At 66.8% G+C, this 20114-nt stretch overlaps 3 protein-coding genes across 4 annotated transcripts in view; 1 reads left to right on the top strand and 2 right to left on the bottom strand.

Annotated features, from left to right (window-relative positions):
- The window catches only part of LOC106482029 (uncharacterized), a 255295-nt gene that overhangs the window by 15836 nt on the left and 219345 nt on the right, over nt 1–20114 (bottom strand). The window contains exons 22-27 of the mRNA XM_067314260.1: nt 19307–19630; nt 18274–19141; nt 17101–17277; nt 12998–13147; nt 11497–11699; nt 10132–10798 (exon numbers count right to left, since the gene is read on the bottom strand). Coding sequence (XP_067170361.1) covers nt 10132–10798; nt 11497–11699; nt 12998–13147; nt 17101–17277; nt 18274–19141; nt 19307–19630 — 2389 coding nt within the window. The remainder of the gene's footprint in view (nt 1–10131; nt 10799–11496; nt 11700–12997; nt 13148–17100; nt 17278–18273; nt 19142–19306; nt 19631–20114) is intronic.
- ZNF628 (zinc finger protein 628) lies at nt 1204–7831 on the bottom strand. 2 transcript variants are annotated; one of them, XM_067314309.1, is made up of 4 exons: nt 7733–7831; nt 3856–7051; nt 1822–1982; nt 1204–1315 (listed from the first exon to the last, which is right to left on the bottom strand). In XM_067314309.1, exons 2-4 carry the CDS (start codon nt 7039–7041, stop codon nt 1285–1287), a joined length of 3378 nt encoding a protein of 1125 aa, XP_067170410.1. In that variant the 5' UTR covers nt 7042–7051; nt 7733–7831; the 3' UTR covers nt 1204–1284. The 2 variants fall into 2 exon arrangements, with proteins under 2 accessions (XP_067170410.1, XP_067170409.1); XM_067314308.1 differs by lacking the exons at nt 1204–1315; nt 1822–1982 and having other exon boundaries at nt 2834–7051.
- ZSWIM9 (zinc finger SWIM-type containing 9) lies at nt 16432–19792 on the top strand. The gene is made up of 2 exons (XM_067314314.1): nt 16432–17313; nt 18295–19792. Exons 1-2 carry the CDS (start codon nt 17066–17068, stop codon nt 19652–19654), a joined length of 1608 nt encoding a protein of 535 aa, XP_067170415.1. The 5' UTR covers nt 16432–17065; the 3' UTR covers nt 19655–19792.

Genomic DNA, 20114 nt, shown 5'->3' on the forward strand with positions numbered 1-20114 from the left:
TGCATAGCCACACGTGCACACGTGTGCTTGCCCTGCTGCTGTGTGGCCAAACACACACAGCAGCACATGGCCACACATGCCCCCCCGTTGCACGGCCACGCACAGCACGCACACAGCCATTGCACAGCCACGTGTGCACATGTGCCACCATTGCACAGCGGGGACAAACTGGCAGGACAGCGGGGGGGTACTGGGGGAACAGTGGGTCATACTTGCAGGAGGGGCTCATAGGGCCATACTGGGGGGGGAGCAGTAGGGCTGTCCCCTGGAGTCAGCGGGGCCATACTGGAGATACCAGTGGGGTGGTAGTGGAGGACCAGGGGGGGGCCATACTGGGAATCATAGGGCCATATCAGAGGGGAAGACTGGGGATACAGTGGGGCTCACTGGGCCATACTGGGGATCACTGGGCCATACTGGAGGAGTCATTGGGTCATACTGGGGGAGTCACCAGGTCATACCTGGGGGGGGCACTGGGGGGGCACTGGGGGCATACTGGGGATCACAGGGCCATATCGGAGGGGAACAATGGGGCCATACTGGGGATCACTGGGTCATACTGGGGGAGTCATTGGGACTTTATTGGGGGCTAAAGTGGGGCCATATTGGGGGGTCATAGGGTCACACTGGGTGGCAGCTGCACTGCCTGGTGACCCCTCGCCATCTCACAGGCTCCCCACCTTACCCAACCCGGGGTGACACAAGGAGGAGCAGGAGCCGAGGCAGATGGGTGCCAGTGGGTGGGTTTATTGCTGGGTGCACGGGCGGGGGGGAGCACCCCTGGGTGCTAGAGCTCCTTGCTGAACTCGTGCAGCACAGCGCAGCCCAGCCAGGCACGGGGGCCACTGCGCCGGCGGTACCCGGCACCCTCCAGCAGGCCCCGGGCGGCCGGGGCGCCAGCGGGCACCCGCAGCACCAAGCGCTCGTAGCCCTGCGCCCGGGCCCGGCCCTCGAGGAAGGCGAGGAGGCGGCGGGCGACACCAGCGCGCCGGTGCCGGCGCCCCACGGCCAAGCGGGAGAGCTCGGCCGCCTCCTCGCCGGCGCGGGGCTCCAGGGCCGCGCAGCCGCGCACCGCCGCCTCGCCGGGGGCCACGGCCACCCAGAGCCCCACAGCGGGCAGGGGCCGCCGGTGGGGCCCGCGCCAGGCGGCTGCCTTGAGCACGGCCCCGCTCAGCGCCAGCGGCAGCAGCAGGGCGGCAGGCAGCGAGCCCAGCAGCAGGCGCAGGGCACTGCTGGCCACCGCCAGCAGCAGCAGGGCCGGGGGCCGCGTCAGCACATGCAGGATCAGGCGGGTCTCAGCGTCCTGGAAGGCGTCCTGGGGAAAATGCAAAGGGAAACGGGGGCATCAGCGGGGGTTGAAAGGGCACCCAAGGGTGCATCTTGAGGGCACACACCAGGGTGCACACATCGGGGCGATTGCAAGGCACCCATGGGGTGGCTGCAGGCACCCCAGGGTGCACATGTCCAGATAGTTGCAAGGCACCCATGGGTACACACATTGGGGTGGTTGCAATGCACCCCAGGGTGCGCACCTTGGGGCAGCTGCAAGGCATCCCTGGGGGCACCTTTGGGGCAGTTGCAAGGCACCCCAGGGTGCATATGTTGGGACAGTTGCAAGGCACCCCAGGGTGCATCATGAGAGCAGTTTCAAGGCATACCAGGGTGCACACATTGGGGCAATTGCAAGGCACCCATGCGGGCACCTGTGGGGCAGTTGCAGGCACCTGAGGGTGCACACCTTGGGGCAGCTGCAAGGCATCCCTGGGGGCACACGGGGGGGGCATTTGCCGGCACCCCGGGGTGCCCTGGGGCAGGGCGCACCTGGAGGAGCTGCAGGACAGCAGGGGCTTCGTCAGGCCGCATGGGGCGGATGGTGAGCGGGGCAGCGGACGCTGGCATGGCGGAGGCGCGCTGGGCCGCCAGGGCACCGTGCCGCGGGGGGTCAGGGGGTGGCACCCCCTTCCCGGCTCCCCCAGGTTGTCCTGCTGTGACAGCAGCAGTGAACCCCAGTGTCCCCCCCCATACTGTCCCCAAGCCTGACCTCAGGGTCACCCAGTGTCCCCCACCCTGACCCCACTGACCTCCCCCAGTGTCCCCTACCCTGACCCCAGGGCCCCCCCAGTCTGATCCCAGGGTCTCCCAGTGCCCCCCACCACAACTCTGGTGACCTCCCCCAGTGTCCCCCACCCTGTTCCCAGAGCCCCCCAGTCTGATCCAAGGCCCCCCCCAGTGTCCCCTATCCTGACCTCAGGGACCCCCAGCGTCCCCCCTGGAATGAACCCAGTGCACCCCAGCTTGATTCCAAGTCCCCCCCCTCCAAGGCTGATTTCAGGGCCTCCCAGTGACACCCAGTGTCCCCCACCCCATTGCCCCCCCATTCCACCCAGCACCCAGTGTCCCCCCCCCAGCACCCCCCGGAGCCAGTGCCCCCTCCCAGTGCCCCCCCCACCCCAGGACCCCCCTCCTGGACCCCCCCCCACCGGCCCATGGCGGCGGTGGCGCAACCGGCCCCCCCCGCGCCGCCCCGCCCCGTGGTGCGGCCCGCTGCCCCCCGGCCCTCCCCGCCCCGCCCGATGGCACAGCCCGCTTCCCCCCTCCGCCCCCAGCACGTGGGGCGGCCGCGCTCTCCCCCCCCCCCCCCCCCCCCCCCCGCCCCGCCGATGGACCCGCCCAGGCCGCGCCGCGCCTCTCACCGCCGAGCCGCGGCCGGGCCGCGCCGCACCGCGCAGGCGCCGCCCTCCGGCCCGCCCCTAGCGACGGTTGCCAGGGCGCACCCCCCCACACCCGCTCCCGCTTGCGCGTGCGCACAGGGAAAGAGGAGGCGCCCGCCGGCACAGCAGCGTTTATTGAGGCGCACTGGGAGGACCTAGGTGTCCGGGGGACCCAGGCGTCCTGGGACCCGCCCCCCCCTCGCGGGTCTCCGCCCCAGTGCAGGGGGACCCAGGCGTCCTGGAGCCAGGACCTCCCAAATCACACACTCCAGTGCAGGGGGACCCAGGTGTCCTGGAGCCAGGACCTCCCAGGTCACATGCCCCAGTGCAGGGGGACCCAGGCGTCCTCGAGCCGGGACCTCCCAAATCACACACCCCAGTGCAGGGGGACCCAGGCATCCTGGAGTCCAGACCCTCACAGGGTCACACTGCCTTTGCAAGAGGACCCAGGTGCTCTGGAGGCCAGACCTCCCTGTGTCACACACCCCCAGGAGTCCTGGTGCTCAGTTCCCCTTGGGGCACCTGCACAGGGGGACCCAGGAGTCCTGGTGCTAAGCTCCAATGGCTTCCACACTAGGGCACCCAACAGACCCAGGAGTCCTGGTGCTGAGCCACCTGTGGCTCCTGCACCCCAGCCCTGAGTGGACCCAAGAGTCCTGGTGCTGAGCTCCCTGTGTCTCCTTCACCCCGGCGCTGAGCTCATTACAGCTCCCATGCCCCAGCACCCAAAGGACCCAGGAGTCCTCTTGCTGAGCCCCCTGTGTCTCCTTCACTCCAGCGCTGAATAGACCCAAGAGTCCTGGTGCCGAGCTCATTACAACTCCCGCACCCCAGCACTCAAGGAACCCCAGCGTCCTGGTGCAGAGCCCCCTGTGGCTCCCGCACCCCAGGGCCCAGGGCTGGCCGTGGAAGGGACCCTGGCATCCTGCCCGGGGTTGGACCCCGCTCAGAAGGTGTGAACCAGCTGGACGCTGGGCACTGTCTGCACGATCTGGATGGCGGGCAGGTCCGGGGCTGGCGGGCCGGGCAGGAGCTGCACCACGGCGGGGCTGCCAGTAGGCCCTGGTGTCGCCCCGGTGCTGCCGGGTGTCCCCCGCGCCTGCGCGGAGAGCTGGCCCCCGGTCCCTGGCACATTCTCCAGCACCTGCAAGGTGGGCTCGCCGCGGATGATGAAGAGTTTCTGCCCACCCTGGGCCTCGTCTGGCGGCAGCTCTGGCAGGTTTTCCACCTCCTGCACGCAGAGCCGCGTCTGCTCGCCGTCAGCGCCGCGCAGCACCAGCACGTTCTGCAGCCCCTCAACCGTCTGCAGCATCTCCAGGTGCACGTCGTGCACCCCAGCCAAGCTGCCCACCTCCGGTCCCGGCCCCAGCAGCTCCTCGCCCTGCCCACTCTGCACCACGATCACATCCTGCCCCTCAGGAAGCCCTGCGGCACCCCGCAGCTCAGGGCCGCCTGGAAGGCTCGGCCCCGTCACGGGCTCGGAGGGTTGGGGCAGGGCTTGGAGCTGCACCCGGGTACCCTCGGGGGTTTGGAGCTGGACATTCGTCACCTCAGGGGTCTGGAGCTGCACGTTGGTCACCTCCGGTGGCTGTGGCAAGGCTTGGAGCTGGACGCTGGCCACCTCTGAGGGTTGCGGCAAGGTTTGGAGCTGGACATTTGTCATCTCTGGGGGCTGCGGCAGGGCTTGGAGCTGAATGTTGGGCACCTCGGAGGACTGTGGCAGGGCTTGCAGCTGGACGTTTGTCACCTCAGTGGCCTGGAGCTGCACATTAGCCACCTCAGTGGCCTGGAGCTGGACACTAGTCACCTCGGAGGTCTGTGGCAGGGCTTGCAGCTGGATGTTGGTCACCTCGGAGGGCTGCGGCAGGGCTTGCAGCTGGACGTTGGTCACCTCGGTGGCCTGGAGCTGCACATTTGTCACTTCAGCGGCCTGGAGCTGGACACTGGTCACCTCCGTGGGCTGCGGCAGCGTTTGCAGCTGGACGCTGGCCACCTCGGAGGGCTGCGGCAGGGCTTGGAGCTGGACGCTGGCCACCTCTGGCGGCGGTGGCAGAGCCTGCACCCGCAAGGTGCTCACCTCTGCTGGGGGCTGCTCGGGGACATTCTGCAGCACGATGACGCTGGCCCCGGGTGAAAGGCCCGGCGCCCGCTGTGTGCCCGCCAATGCCTGGATCTGCACGCTGGGCAGCGCTTGCGCCGCACTGGGCACCAGCAGGATGCTCTGCCCAGCCGTTGCCGGCGGGTTGGCGGGTGCCACCGCTTTCGGGCCCTTCTCCTGCCGGCGCGGGGCAGCTTTGCTGGGCGGCGCGGGCAGCAGGGTGAAGCCAGGGCCAGTAGCTTTCGGCTGCGGTGCGGGAAGGAGGATGAGCTTCTGCGGCGGGTGGGGGACGCTGGGTATGAGCTGCAAGCCCTGCGCCGTCTGCACCAGCAGGAAGGTCTGGGCACTGGGGGCAGCGGGTGGGCTGCCCACCTCCAGGCTGAGCGTGGTGGGCTGCACCTGGGGCCCGTCCCGCGCAGGCGGCACCTTGGGGGTGGTGGGTGCCTTGGGGCCAGCGGCGTGGGTGCGGAGGTGACGCTGCAGGTAGGAGGCCATGACAAAGGCCTTGGAGCAGACGGGGCACTGGTAGGGCCGGGCGCTGGAGTGGGTGCGCTGGTGGAGCTGGAGGTTGGAGGAGTGGGTGAAGGTCTTGCCGCACTGGGCGCAGGCATAGGGGCGCTCGCCGGTGTGGGTACGCTGGTGCTGCCGCAGGTTGGAGGTCTGGGTGAAGGCCTTGCCGCACACCAGGCAGGCGTAGGGGCGCTCACCTGTGTGCAGCTGCCGGTGCCGACGGAGGCAGGAGGTGTTTTTGAAGGCCTTGGGGCAGTCCGGGCAGGCGTAGGGGCGCTCGCCCGTGTGCAGCCGCAGGTGGTACTGGTAGTGCGAGGACCACTTGAAGGTGAGACCACACTCGGCGCACTTGAAGGCTCGCAGCCCCGTGTGCACCCGCTGGTGGATGGAGAGCAGTGAGGAGCGCTTGAAGGCTTTGCCACACTCGGAGCACTTGTAGGGCCGCTCGCCCGTGTGGTCCCGCATGTGGTAGCGCAGCCCGGAGGAGCCCTTGAAGGCCTTGCCACACTCAGTGCACTGGTAGGGGCGCTCGGCGGGGGCTGGGGCCAGGGCTGGGGCTGGCTCAGGCACCGTTTGGGGACACGTCACCTCAGCCTCAGCCTGGATGAGCTGCTGCTCGGCGGGGTGGCTGCGCTGGTGGCCCAGCAGGCTGGCCAGCTGCACAAAGGTCTTCTCGCAGACCGAGCACTTGAAGGGACGCTCGCCGCTGTGGCTGTGCTGGTGCCGTGCCAGCCCAGAGCCGTTCTTGAAGGCTTTGCCGCACGTGGGGCAGTTGTGCATGGCCGCGGGCGCCTCGCCGCCACCAGGGCCCGGGCCGGGCGTCCCTACCTCCAAATGGCTCCGTTGGTGGCCCAGCAGCAGCTCCTCGCTCTTGAAGGTCAGCTCGCAGTCGCCACACTTCCAGAGCATCTCCACTGTCTCCACGGCCTCGGCAGGCGCCAGGAAGAGCGGCGGCGGGGCCAAGGGGCTGCTGGGCGGGCGGGTGGCATGTGTCTGCAGGTGTTTCTGCAGGTAGGCGTCCGAGACGAAGGCCTTGGCGCAAGCCGGGCACTTATGAGCCCGGGAGCCGGCATGGGTGCGCTGGTGAAGGAGCAGGTTGGAGGAGTGGGTGAAGGTCTTGCCGCACTGGGTGCAGGCGTAGGGGCGCTCGCCGGTGTGGATGCGCTGGTGCTGCCGCAGGTTGGTGGACTGGGTGAAGGCCTTGCCGCAGGCCGTGCAGACATAGGGGCGCTCGCCTGTGTGGATGTGGCGGTGGCGGCGGAGGCTGGAGGAGTTCTTGAAGGCCTTGTCGCAGGCCGTGCACTTGTAGGGCCGCTCGCCCGTGTGCTGGCGCACGTGGTACTGATAGTGTGAGGACCACTTGAAGGCCATGCCGCAGAGCGTGCACTTGAAAGCCCGCAGCCCTGTGTGGACGCTCTGGTGGATCTGCAGCAGTGAGGAGCGCTTGAAGGCCTTGCCGCACTCGGAGCATTTGTAGGGCCGCTCGCCCGTGTGGCTGCGCTGGTGATAGAGCAGCGCCGAGGAGCCCTTGAAGGCCTTGGGGCACTCGGAACACTTGTAGGGCCGCTCGCCCGTGTGCGTGCGCTGGTGGTGGATGAGGCGCGATGACCATTTGAAGACCTTGCCGCACTCCAGACACTCGTACTGGTGCTCGCTGCTGCTCGCTGCTGCCGCCGGGCCGGGCTGCATCTCAGCCAGCTCCAGCTGCTGGGCTCCCACCATGGCGAGGGCCCTGAGGGGACAGGGCCGAGCTGGGCACGAGCCTCCGGGCACCGCAGGGCTGACTGCGGCCCCGCACTGAGATCAGACGCCGGCCAGGGCACCCCACGGGGCTGGGATCAAGAGCAGGGTCTGGCCCTGGCGATGGGGGCTGACCCCAGGCTGAGGGCAGGACCTGACCATGAAGACGGAGCCCAGGGATGCTGGGGATGAGGGCAGAGCCCGGCCACAGGGACTCACCCTGGGGAAATTGGGACTGAGGGCAGGGCCCAGTCACGGGGTCCGACCCCCAGGGAGCCGGGTCCAAGGACAGGGCCGGCCGCGAGCAGGGAGCCCGGGGGGAGTCACGGGTCAACGTGGGGTCACGGGTGGGCGGGACCAGACACAGGCTGTGGGCGGGGCCAGGCGCGGGGTCGAGGCAGGCCATGGCGGTGGGCGGGGCCGGCACCTGGCGGCTGCCCCCGTCGCGGGTCAGCGCAGGTCCGCGCGCCCCTCCCCCCTCCCCCCCCGCCGCGTCGGCGGACAAGAAACTCCCAGGGCACGGCGGCCGCGTGCCCTTTAAGACACCCCGCCCCCCCCCCCTCCGGCGTCCTGCGCAGGCGCCTGCGCTTTTAAGGTGGCGGCGGCCCCAAAGCCCCCCGCACCCCCACCCGAAGGCCGCCCCGCCGCCCGCCGCGGCCCCACGCGTGCTCACCTGGGCGGGGACGGGCCCCCCGCGGCCGCCGGCGCCCCGGGCCCTTCCCGCGGCGGGGGAGGGGCCGCTACGGCCTCCCGGCGTCCCCCGCCGGCAAACACCCACCCCCGGCGGCGCGCACGCCAACGGCCGCGCCGCGCAACGCCCCGCCCTGCCCCCGCCGCGCGCGCCTATTGGCCGCCGCCCGACGCGCGGCGCCGCCTGGGAGTTGGAGTCCGCGCCGCCTCCATCTTGGCGCCGGTCGGGGGGCAGTGTCGGGGGAGCAACGGGACAGCGTGCACCGGGGGGGCACCGTGCACCGGGAGGGGACATCGGGGGTGAACACTGGGAACCGGGCGGGGGGACATCGAGTGCCGGGGGGGACACCGAGAGGGATATCGGGCGCCGGGGGGGGGGGACACTGGGGTTACCCATGCACCGGGGGGACACCGGCCTCCTTCTCCGGACACTGGGGTGTGACACTGGGGGGCCACCGAGCACTTCCTCGGGGCACCGGGGAGACATTGGCCACTGAGAGGGGACATTGGACCCTTCTCCGACCACTGGGGGGGACACCAGGAGGACACTGGGCTCTTCCTCGGACCCTGGGGAACAGCGGCCACTGGGAGGGACACTGAGCCCTTTTCTGGGCATCGGAGGGGGGACACCAGCGGGACACCAAGCCCTTCCCCGGACACGGGGGTGATGCCAGGCCCCGTCCCCAGGCATAGCCCGGGCTGTGGGGCCAGCCCCGGTCCCCAGCAGGGCCTGCAGCTCCCAGGGCAGGGACAGGATGCCAGGGGCCTCTCCAGTCAGCCATCTCCCAGGGGTGCCCTTGGGGCCCGGGGCTGTCTCTGAGGAAGGAGAAGCTGGGGAGAGCATCACACCTTTATTGTGGATATCACAGGATCATAGAATGGTTGAGGTTGGGAGGGACCTCTGGAGATCATCTAGTCCAACCCCCCTGCTCAAGCAGGGTCACCTGCAGCACGTTGCATGGGATCGCATCCAGGTGGCTTTTGAATATCTCCAAGGAAGGAGACTCCACAACCTTTCTGGGCAACCTGTGTCAGCTCAGTCACCCTCACAATAAAAAAATCTTTTCCTTAGATTCAGGTAAAACTTTCTGTATTTCAGTTTGTGCCCATTGCCTCTTGTCCTATCGCTGGGCACCACTGAAAAAAGTCTGGCCCCATTCTCTCTACACCCTCTCTTCAGATACTTAAACACATTGATAAGATCCCCCCTCAGTCTTCTCCAGGCTGAACAGTCCCAGCTCTCTCAGCCTTTCCTCACAGGAGAGATGCTCCAGTCCCCTAATCATCTTTGTAGCCCTCCACTGGACTCGCTCCAGTAGCTCCATGTCTCTCTTGTATTGGGGAGCCCAGAACTGGACACAGTACTCCAGATGTGGCCTCACCAGGGCTGAGTAGAGGGGGAGGATCACCTCCCTCCACCTGCTGGCAACACTCTTCCTCATGCACCCCAGGATACCATTGGCCTTCTTGGCCACAAGGGCACATTGCTGCGTCATGCTTAACTTGGTGTCCACCAGCACTCCCAGGTCCTTCTCCGCAGAGCTGCTTTGCAGCAGGTCAACCCCCAACCTGTACTGGTGCATGGGGTTATTCCTCCCCAGGTGCAGGACCCTGCACTTGCCTTTGTTGAACTTCAGGAGGTTCCTCCCTGCCCATCTCTCCAGCCTGTCCAAGTCTCTCTGAATGGCAGCACAGCCCTCTGGGGTATCAGCCACTTCTCCCAGTTTTGTATCATCGGCAAACTTGCTGAGGGTGCACTGTCCCTTCATCCAGGTCACTGATGAAGAAGTTGAACAAGACTGGACCCAGTATTGACCCCTGGGGGACACCGCTATTTACTGGCCTCCAGCTAGACTTTGGGCCACTGATGACAACCCTTGGAGCTCTGCCATTCAGCCAGTTCTCAATCCACCTCACCGTCCACTCATCTAACCCACACTTCCTGAGCTTCCCTATGTGGATGTAATGGGAGACAGTGTTGAAAGCCTTGCTGAAGTCAAGGGAGACAACATCCACTGCTCTTGCCTCATCTACCCAGCCAGTCATTCCATCATAGGAGGTTATCAGATTGGTTAAGCATGATTTCCCCGTAGTGAATCCATGCTGACTACTCCTGATCACCTTCTTATCCTTCACACACAGTAGTGCACATGTACTGCTTGCGCACCCTCGTATACACACACACACGCACACACCACAAACACACCTGCACCCCTGCACACCCTCCACACATCCCCCCTACACACTCCCTTGTGCACACACACACCCCTTCACACCCCCTTGCACACACATCCCCCACTTCACACCCCCTCTGCCCACCCCAAACCCTCCCCTCTGCGACCCTGGACAGCTGGAGCTGGAGGGCAGCTCAGGGCCCCCCACCCACCTCAGCCAGGGGGCCCGGCTCTGCGGGGGCCACCGCCGGAGCCCTCTCTGGGGCCCTTGCCTGGGCCACCCCTGGGGCCACGAGGGTGACGTCCGAGGCCACCAGGGTGGCCTCCGGGGTGGCCGTGGGGACTGGCTGCAGCCAGGGCCGCCGCACGGCAGGCAGCACGGCGCGTGGGGGACTGCGGTGGGCTGGCTCAGGGGCCAGCAGCCCCCGCAGCAGGCTACGGGCAGTGGGGCTGAAGCGGTGCCAGCGGGGTGGGCAGGGCTGCCGGCCCCCCGGGTCCTGCAGCCACCGCTCGAAGGCCCGGTAGTGGCGGTCAGTGGCTGTGGCCCAGGGGAAGTAGCCGGTGAGGGCCACGAAGAGGAGGACGCCCAGCGCCCAGGCATCGAGGCTGGGCTGGGCGGGCAGCTGGCGGCCCGACGGCAGGCGGCATAGCTCGGGCGCCGTGTAGGGCAGCAGGGCCGGCGGGCGCTCCACGGGGCGGCCCTGCGGCCGGCTCTCCCCGAAGTCACTCAGCTTCACCCGCCGGCACTCGGGGTCCAGCAGCAGCACGTTGTCGGGCTTGACGTCGCCGTGCACCAGCCCCTTGGCCCCCATGAAGTCCAGGGCGCTGGCCAGCTGCAGGGCGCAGCGCCGCACCCGCACCTCGGGCACCCCCACCTGCGGCAGCCCCGCTGTGGCACCCGGGGGGTGGCGCCTGCTGCACCCAGCCCCCGTGCGCCTGGTGTCCCTGGTCCCCAGTGTACCCAGTTCCCCTGGTCACCAGTGCGCCCAGTGCCCCTGGTTCTCAGTGCTCCTGGTGCACCCAGTGTCCCTGGTCCCCAGTGCACCCAGTATCCCCGCACCTTAGTGCACCTAGTGCCCTGGATTCCCCAGTCCTCCAGCACTCTCAGTGTCTCCGGTCCCCAGTGTCCCCAGTGCCCCTGCACTCTAATGCCCCTATGCCCCACAATCCCAGGGTCCCAGTGCTCCCAGTGCCTCCAGTGCCCATGGGTTCCTGGTCCCCAGTGCTCCGAGTTTCTCCTAGCGCACCCCCCCCCTCCAGTTTCACTCCTGGACACCCTGGAAGCTTCCTTTGTTCTCCCAATCCCCCGCAACACACCCAGCCCCTCCAGTCCTCCCAGTCCTCCCACTGCCCCCAGCCTCAGCCCCAATCAGTGCTCCCAGTTTCCCCAGCCCTCCTGCCCCCCAGTCTCCCCAGTGCCCCCATTGGCCCCAGCACCTTCAGGCCCCCCAGTTCCCAGTGCCCCCAGCCCTCCTGTCCCTCAGTTCCCCCATGCCCTCCCCAGTGCCCCCAGCCTCTTAACTCTCCCAGGCCCCCAGTGCCTCCCCAGTGCCCCCCCAGCGCCGGGGCCCACCTCGGGCTGGAGGATGGAGAAGAGGTCACGGGCCAGGGCGAGCTCCTGGGCGAAGACGTAGTGCCGGGGGGTCTGGAAGGCGATGCCCAGGGCGCCCGCCACGCAGGGGTGGGCTGCCAGGCTCAAGGCGATGCAGTACTCGGAGAGGAAGGCCTCGAGCCCCCCCGTCCGCTTGGCCACGAACTTCAGGGCCAGCGGGGTCCCTGGGGGGGACAGTGGCGAGGAGCCCGTCACACCCCCGTCACACCCTATCACACCACACCGCCTGTGCTTGGCCACGAGCTTCAGGGCTAGCGGGGTTTTGGGGGTGGAGGGGGGCAAAGAGCCCACCACACTCTCCCCCAATGCCCTGCTTGGCCATGAACTTCTAGGCCACCGGGACCCTTTGGGGGTGAGGAGCCCATCACACTCCTGTCACACCCCCTTAACACCCAAGCACACCCCAGTGCCCTGCTCAGCTATGAACTTCAAGGCCAAAGAGGTCCCAGCAGGGCCCCCAAGGGGACAATCACATCCCTCTCATACACCCCCGCTCACCCCCAACCACACCCCCATCACACCCCATTTCACCCACATACACCCCTGCTTGGTCCCAACTTTAAGGACAGTGGGGTCCCTAGGGGTGGGTGGGTGTGAAGGGCCCATGATACCCCCATGACACCTCCATCACCCCTGCTAATACCCCCATCAACCTCCTGTCACACCCCCATCACACCCCCGTCAATACCAGTCACACCCCTGTAATACCCCCCCAATAACAATCCTCTGCCTGTCACTCCATAATCACACCCCTGTCACACCCCATTGCACCCACACATATCCTCAGGCCCTTCAGGGCCAGCGGAGACTCTGGGAAAGCAAGGGCAGAACCTGTCACACACCCCCCCCCCCGCCATCACACCCCACTCACACCACAATCACCCCCCCATCAACCCCTCTTCTCTATCACACCCCTATCACAGCCCCGTGCTCCCCCATGCCCTGCTTTGCCATGAAATTCGGGGCCAAGGGGGTCCCGTGGAGGGGGGAAAAGAGCCCATCACACCCCCATCACACCCCCATCAACCTCCCCATTACACCCCACATCAACCCCAATAATACCCCCGTCACACCCCATTCACACCCCCCAATCACACCCCCCCCATCATAGTCCATTGCTCCCCCATGCCCTGCTTGGCCATGAAATTCAGGGCAGAGGGGTCCTGGGCGGGGGGTGAGGGGGAGAGCTCAGCACCCATCACACCCCCATCACATCCCCTCACCCCACCATCACACCCCCTTCGCAGCCCGTTACACTGCCCGAATACTTCTCTTGGCCAAAAATTTCAGGGCTAGGGGGGGTCCCTGGAGGTGGCAGCACCCATCAGACCCCATCACATCCCATCAGACCCCGTACTCCACTTTGCCCACACGTTCGGCAGGGCTGGGGGGGTCCCGCACCCAGCAGCGCCCATCACACCCCATCAGCACCCGACACACCCCCATCACATCCCGACCGTACCCCGCTGTTGGTGCAAGGCCAGCACCACGTGGCCGAAGGCGCCCTGGCCCAGCAGCCCCAGCACCCGGTAGGTCTCGGACACCTCCAGGCAGGGCAGGTTCTGCGCCGTCAGCGCCGCCAGCTCGTCCAGCCACTGCGCCAGCGCCATGGCTGCGGGGACAGGGACACACACCCATGCCGTGGGTGCTCTGAGCACCCATTGAGTGGGCACCCATTGTGTGAGCACCATGAGCGCCCATGGCACAGGCACACGCAGCGTGGACTCTACAATTGGCGCAAGCACCAATGGAGTGGGCACTGTGAGCACCCACAGCACGAGCACCCATGGCATGAGCACCCATGGTGCGGGCACCCACAGCACAGATGCTGAGAGCACCCATGGCACGAGCACCCATGGCGTGGGCACTGTGAGCACCCACGGTGCAGGCACATGTAGCCTGGGCTCTACCAGCACCCATGACATGAGCACCCACAGAGCAGGCACTGTGAGCACCCACCACATGAGCACCCATGGTGTGGGCACCCACAGTGCAGAGGCTGAGAGCACCCGTGGCACGAGCACCCACGCTGTGGGTACTGCGAGCAACCAGGACACAGGCACCCATGGTGTGGGCACTCACGGTGTGGGCTCTGTGAGCACCCACAGTGTGGTCACCCAAGGCAGGGGCACTGCCTGCACTGTGAGGCACCATGGGGCACAGCATGGGCACCCTGGGGCACCGTGGGGCTCCCCAAGCCATGGGCACTGTGGGGCACTGTGCAGCACCCTGGAGCAGGGCATAGGCACCCCACGGGCCCCCTGAGGCCTCCTGGGGCACAATATGGGCACCACGAGCACCCTGGCGCACCCCAGGGAAACAGCATGGGCTCTGTGGGGCACCTTGGGGCACCCAGAACCACCTTGGGGCACTGTGGGGCACCCTGGGGAACGGCATGGGCACCCTGGGGCACTCTGGAGCACTGCAAGTCATGGGCACCCTGAAGCACCCTATAGCATGAGCACCATGGAGCACCCTGGCACACCCCACACCATGGGCACCCTGAGGCACCCAGAGGAACAGCCTGGGCACCCAGGGCCCCCCTGGACACTGTGGGGCACCTCTCACCATGGGCACCCTGGGGCACCCCACACCGTGGGGCACCATGGGGCACCACGGGGCACAGCATGGACACCCTGGGGCACCCCGCAGCACCCGGCCCCTCCTCTTGGCCCCTTCCCGCCTGCCCATCCAGCAACACCCCCGAAATAGGACCCAGGCATCCTGGCCCTCCGCCACCCCTGCCACCGCCCCCCCTCACCCAGGGGCCCAGAGGGGACCCAGGCATCCTGGCTGGGCAGGAGGCACTGCGGGGTCCTACCTGTCCCTGCTCTAAACAGACTTGCCCACCACCCGCAACCCTATCTACCCCCCCTGCCCTAGATTTGCCCTCTAGCCCTACCTGCCCCCCCACCCCAATCTGCCCCCCCAACCCCAACTGCCTCCTGGATGTACTCAAATTTGCCCCCCAGCCCCACTTGCCCCCCAGCCCAGATTTGCACCCCCCCCACCCAGTCCTACCTGATCCTCCCAGCCCAGATTTGCACCCATTGCCCAGATTTGCCCCTTGGGTCCTAGCTGCCCCCCAGCCCAGATTTGCCCCCTCACCCTGGCCCTACCTGCCCCATCCAGTCCAGCTTTGCCCCCCCAGCCCAGCTTTGCCCCCTTGCCCTACTTGTCTGCCCAGCCCAGATTTGCTCCCCTCCCAGCCCTACCTGATCCTCCCAGCCCAGATTTGCACCCGTTGCCCAGATTTGCCCCCTGGGCCCTACTTGCCCCCCAGCCCTGATTTGCCCCCTGCAAACTGATTTGCCCTCCTGGCCTTACCTGCCCCCGCGGCTCCAGCCCCGCTGTCCCAGTCTGGGAACAGCAGCCGCCGCTGTGTGGGGCTATTTTTAGCCCCCCCCTCTCTGGAGACGCCCCCTGGACGCCTGGGTCCCTGCGTGGGCGGAGGCGGGGGGGTGATGTGGGCAGAGCTCACGGGGGCACCCATGGGTGCTCCGTGTCCACGGACACACCAGGGCCTGGGTAGTGGGACGGTGTGTGTTTATGCACACGCGTGTGCGTGTGAACGTAAGGGGGTGTGTGTGTGTGTACACACAAGAGTGTGTGTGCGTGAGTGTGCACAGGGAGGTGCATGTTCATGTGTGCGTGAGTGAGTGTGCAAACAGGCACGCCTGCGTCGATCCACGTCTCCACGTACCCGCGTGTGTGTGTGCAGCACATGCAGGTGTAGGTACACAGGTGTGGGTGTGTGCGGGCCTGTGTGTAGGTCTGTGTGTAGGGACTGGGGGGGGAAGGCAGTGTTTGGGGAGGGGGACTGTTTGGGGGGGGTCCCTGTCCAGGGAGTCTGTGTGTCCAGGGGGGTCTGTGTGTTGGGGGGGGGGGTTGTTTCACAGGGCCCCTGTGTGTGTGGGGGGGTGTCTGTGTGTCGGGCGGGGTCCCTGTTGGGGGGGTGTGTGTATAGGGCCCAACGGGGGGGAGGTCTCTACTCGGGGTTCCTTTAGGGAGTCCCTATTTGGGGTCCCTGTAGCGAGTCCCTTTAGGGGGGTCCTGTCGGAGGGGGATCCCTGCCTTGGGGGTCTCAGTTTGGGAGTCCTTGTCTGGGGGGGGTCCTTGGGGGGAGGGCTGTATAGGGCCACATGGGGGGGGTGTCTCTATTTGGGGGCCCTTTAGGGGGGTCCCATGGGGTTGTCCCTACTTGAGGTCCCTTTAGGAGGTCCCATGGGGGGGTCCATGTGTCAGGGGTTCCCTGTCTGGGGGGGGGACTGTATAGGGGGCCACATGGGGCGATCCCTATCTGGGGTCCCTTTAGGGCATCCCATGGAGGGGGTCCCTATTTGGGGTCCCTGTAGCAAATCCCTTTACGGGGTCCATGCCGGCGGGGTCCCTATTTGGAGTCCCTTTAGGGGGTCCCTGTCTGGGGAGGGTGCCCTATTTGAGGTACCTGTAGTGAATCCCTTTAGGGGGTCCATGACGGGGGGGTCCCTATTTGGGGTCCCTTTAGGGGGTCCCTGTCTGGGGGGGGGCCTATTGGGGTCCTTTTAGGTGGTTCCTGTCAGAGGGGACCCTATTTGGGGTCCCTGCAGGGGAGTTCCTTTACGGGGTCCCTGTCGGGGGGGGAACCCTATTTGGGGTCCCTTTAGGGGGTCCCTGTTGGGAGGGTCCCTGTCTGGGGAGTCCCAGTTTGGGGGTCCTTGTCTGGGGGGGGGGGTGCTTTTAGGCGGTGGTCTGTGTTTCCGGGGCGTCCGTGTTGCGAGCGAAGGGGTCCGTCTCTGCGACCCCTCCAGGCCCCCGTCGGGGCGGGGCGGCGCGGGGCATTGTGGGAGCGGGAGGGGGCGGGGCAACCCCGGGCCGCGGCGCGCGGCGGGGCCGGGACCGGAGCTGGGACTGGGACCGGGACCAGGATTGGGACCGGGACCGGGATCGGAGCCGGGACTGGAGCCGAGGCGGGGCCGCGACCGGGGCCAGGACTGCGCCAGGGCGGCCCAGGCTGCCGAGCCGAGGGGGGGCCGGCTCCGGTGCCGCTCAGTACCGCTCCTGTTCAGTCCAGATCAGGCGGGTCTGGCCCGGGCCGGCCCTGTTCAGTCAGGGCTGGCCCGGGCCGGCCGGGTTTGGCTTCTCCGGGTCCGGTTCTGTCTGGCTTGGTCCAGTCAGGTTTGGCTTAGTCGGGTCCCTCTCAGTCTGGTCAGGTCCAGCTCAGCCTTCTAGGGTCAGGCTCGGTCCGGTCGGGTCCACTCAGGTCAGGTCTGGCTTGGCCTGGTCAGGTCCAACTCAGTCTTCTAGGGTCAGGCTCGGTCCGGTCGGGTCCACCCAGGTCAGGTCTGGCTTGGTCTGGTCAGGTCCAGCAGGGTCCAGCTGGGTTGGGTCAGGATCTGGCCCAGTGCAGTCAGGTCTGGCTTGGTCCAGTAAGGCCCAACTTGGTTTGGTTGGGCCCAACTTGGTCTGCTTGGGTCCATTCAAGAGCGGTTGGGTCTGGCTCGGGCCACTTGGTTCCAGTTGGGTCTAGCTGAGCCCTCACGGCTCTGCCATGGGTGAGCTGGGGCTGGGCCGGGAGTTCCACACGTGGCATGAGTTCAGCTGCTTCTTCGACGAGTGGTGTGAGCGGCACAAGGTGCTCTTCATCATCGCCAGCCTGAAGCCGCTCGTCTCGCTGCGGCGGCACCCGCTGCACACCCAGCCCAGCCTGGCCGAGACGCTGCGCTTCCGCTTCGTCCGCCTCATTTGCAAGCACAGCGGCACCTACGTGGGCCAGAGCACCGTACAGCGCAACCGGCTGTGAGTGCGGGCTCGTGGGAGGGGGCCTCGCCACAGCGCTGTGCTGCATTGCACAGGCGGGAGCCTCCAGCATCGCATTGCATTGCACTGTGCTGGGCGGTGGGAGCCTCCAGCATCGCATTGCGTTGCACTGCGCTGGGCGGCGGGAACCTCCGGCGTCACTTTGCATTGCACTGGGTGGCGGGAGCCTCTAATGGGGCATTGCACTGCACTGCGCTGGGTGGTGGGAGCCTCCATTGGCACATTGCGCTGTACTGAGCGGTGAGAGCCTCCAGTTTTGCGTTGCACTGCACCAGCAGCGTAGGCCTGCAGCATTGCACTGCACTGCGCTGGGTGGAGTGGGCCTCCCGTATTGCATCGTACTGTACTGCACTGGGGGGGACTCCCGGTTGCACTACACTGCGGGGAGCAAGCCTCCAGCCTTGTGGTGCACTGCACTGCTCCGGATAAGCCACCCTCCAGCCTTGTGGTGCACTGCACTGCTCCGGATGAGCCACCAGCGTTGCGCTGCGCTGTGCGCTGTGCACTGCTGTTTAGCGGGGAGGGTCTGTAGGACTGCCCTGCAGTGCACTGCCAGCCCTTCCTGCACTGCCCCGCACTGCACCCTCAGCCCGTGTGCACTGTGTCACTGGCGTGGTGGGGCCTCCCACTGTTGCTCTGCACTCCCCTGGGGGGACCTCCGGCACGATGCTACACTGCAGTCCTCCCTCCCAACCCCGAGACAGTGTTGGACACTCCACCATGACACTGTACTGCGCCAGGGAGCAGGAGCCTGATGTACCGGGGGAGCCCCGCTGCGCCCCAAGGACCTGGCACTGCATTGAGGCAGCAACCCCATCATGGGGACAGCACTGTCACGCTCCCCTGGGTGACACCCATCCTGACTGTACCTGGATCCAGCTGTGCACCGGGACAGGCGGTCAGTTCCCTTCCTGTCCCTCTGCTCAGCCCCACACTAACCCTCCTCCCGTGTGCCCGCAGGAGTGAGAAGATCGACTGCCCGGCTTCGGTCACGCTGCGCCTGGGCCCCAAGAAGGACCGGCTGGTGGTAATCGAGGCCAGCCTGGAGCACAACCACCGCCTCTCCGAGGTGGAGTTTGCCCACTACTTCAAGAGGCACCAGCTGGAGGCCAGCATGGGGCTGCCCATCCGCATCACCAACAGCGTCTCCAAGCGCTTCCTGGCACCCGACCTGGTTTGGAACTTGGAGGACTACAGCAAGGCCAAGGACAAGGGCATGTGCGAGCTCCTGAGCCAGCTGGACGGACTCTTCAAGAATGACCCAGGAGCCAAGGTCAAGCTGGTCTTCCAGGAGGATGTGGCGGTGCTCAACAGCATCTTCCTGGCCACCTCGCACATGCGGGGCCTGGTGCAGCGCTTCCCCCGCTGCCTCTACATGGACCGAGCGGCCTGCGTGAACGGTGAGTTCGACCTCTACTCCGTGCTCTGCGAGGACGCCAACGGGCGCGGGCGGGAGTGCGCCTACTGCGTGGCCCGCCGTGGTGTTCCTGACCTCGTCCTCTTCATCGTGGCCTCGCTGGTGCAGAGCGTCCCGGACATAAAGCTCCAGGTGCGGTGCCTGACGGTGGGGGCGGGCGTCACGGACGTGGACGCTGTCGAGGAGGTGCTGCCCTGTGCCCGCGTCCAGATCTGCCGCCTCCAGGTGCTCGAGGCACTCTACCGCAAGGCCCGCGAGCTCGCCGCCCCCAAGGAGGACAAGGTGCGCAACCTGCTGCACAACATGGCCAACGCCAGCTCGCCCCGCATCTACAGCCAGTACCTGAGCGACCTGGAGGACGTGGCCCCCCTTGCCTTCCTGCAGTACTACCTGGAGACGTGGCACCACAACAAGGGCATGTGGGCCGAGTGCTGGGCCTTCGAGCGCAACCGCGACTGCCCCTTCCTCGAGCACATGAGTTTTCACCGGCAGAAGCTCTGCTCAGCACTGGGGCTGCCCCTGGGGCTGGCCGCCTGCATCCGGGGACTGCTGGACCTCCAGGCGCTGCGGGTGGAGGTGGCCGCCCTCAATGAGGAGCGAGTCTCGGACCTGTACCGGGCTGCCTGCCCGCCCGAGAGCGCAGCCCTCGTGGCCGAGGAACTGGGGCTGGCCAAGCACGCCGACTACCACGTCGATGAGGTGCCCGATGGCTTCCTCCTCCATGGCGGCGGCTGCTCCTTCGTGGTCAGCCCTGACTTGGCCGCCTGCAGCTGCTCCATCTACGTCTCCAGCCGCCGGCCCTGCCGCCACGTCTTCGCCGCCCGTCTCTGGACCGGCCAGCCCCTCTATGACCCTGGGCTGCTGCCCTCGCCTCTGGGCCTTGGGGGGCAGGATGCCTCCTAGCCCCCCGCATCCCAGGGTGGGTGGCAGGCATGCGAGCACCTGCGGGTGCTGCTGGGACACGGACTGTGCTGCCCGCGGGGGGCTTTGGGGGTAGCCGCTTCTTAGACTCCCCCCCAATAAAAGGCCTTTTAGATGCCACCCAGGGACCTCTTTTCTTCCCCATTTGCTTTACCCTGGGTGCGTGGCCGGGGTGCCCCTGACTGGGTCAGCTGCAGGTGGATGGAGTGGATGCCCATAACTCTGTCCATCGCAGGCACACTGAGTGGGTGCCTGGAACCAGGTGCCTGGAACCATGTCACCCTGGACATACGGAGCAGATGCCTGTAATTGGGTGCCTGTAACCATGTCATCTGGGCGCATGGAGCAGATGCTTGTAACCACCGAGTGCTTGTAACCATATCACCCTGAGCACAGAGCAGATGCCTGTAACCAGGTGCTTGTAACCATGTCACCCCGGGCA

This window comes from Apteryx mantelli, chromosome 34 (assembly GCF_036417845.1).
Source record: "Apteryx mantelli isolate bAptMan1 chromosome 34, bAptMan1.hap1, whole genome shotgun sequence".
NCBI lineage: Eukaryota > Metazoa > Chordata > Aves > Apterygiformes > Apterygidae > Apteryx > Apteryx mantelli.

Bases quoted from the DNA above. Each gene is read 5' to 3' on its own strand.
- ZSWIM9 (XM_067314314.1), top strand. From the start codon at position 17,066: ATGGGTGAGCTGGGGCTGGGCCGGGAGTTCCACACGTGGCATGAGTTC. The intron at 17,314-18,294 runs GTGAGTGCGGGC...GTGTGCCCGCAG, and splicing joins ACCGTACAGCGCAACCGGCT to GAGTGAGAAGATCGACTGCC.
- ZNF628 (XM_067314308.1), bottom strand. From the start codon at position 7,041: ATGGTGGGAGCCCAGCAGCTGGAGCTGGCTGAGATGCAGCCCGGCCCG.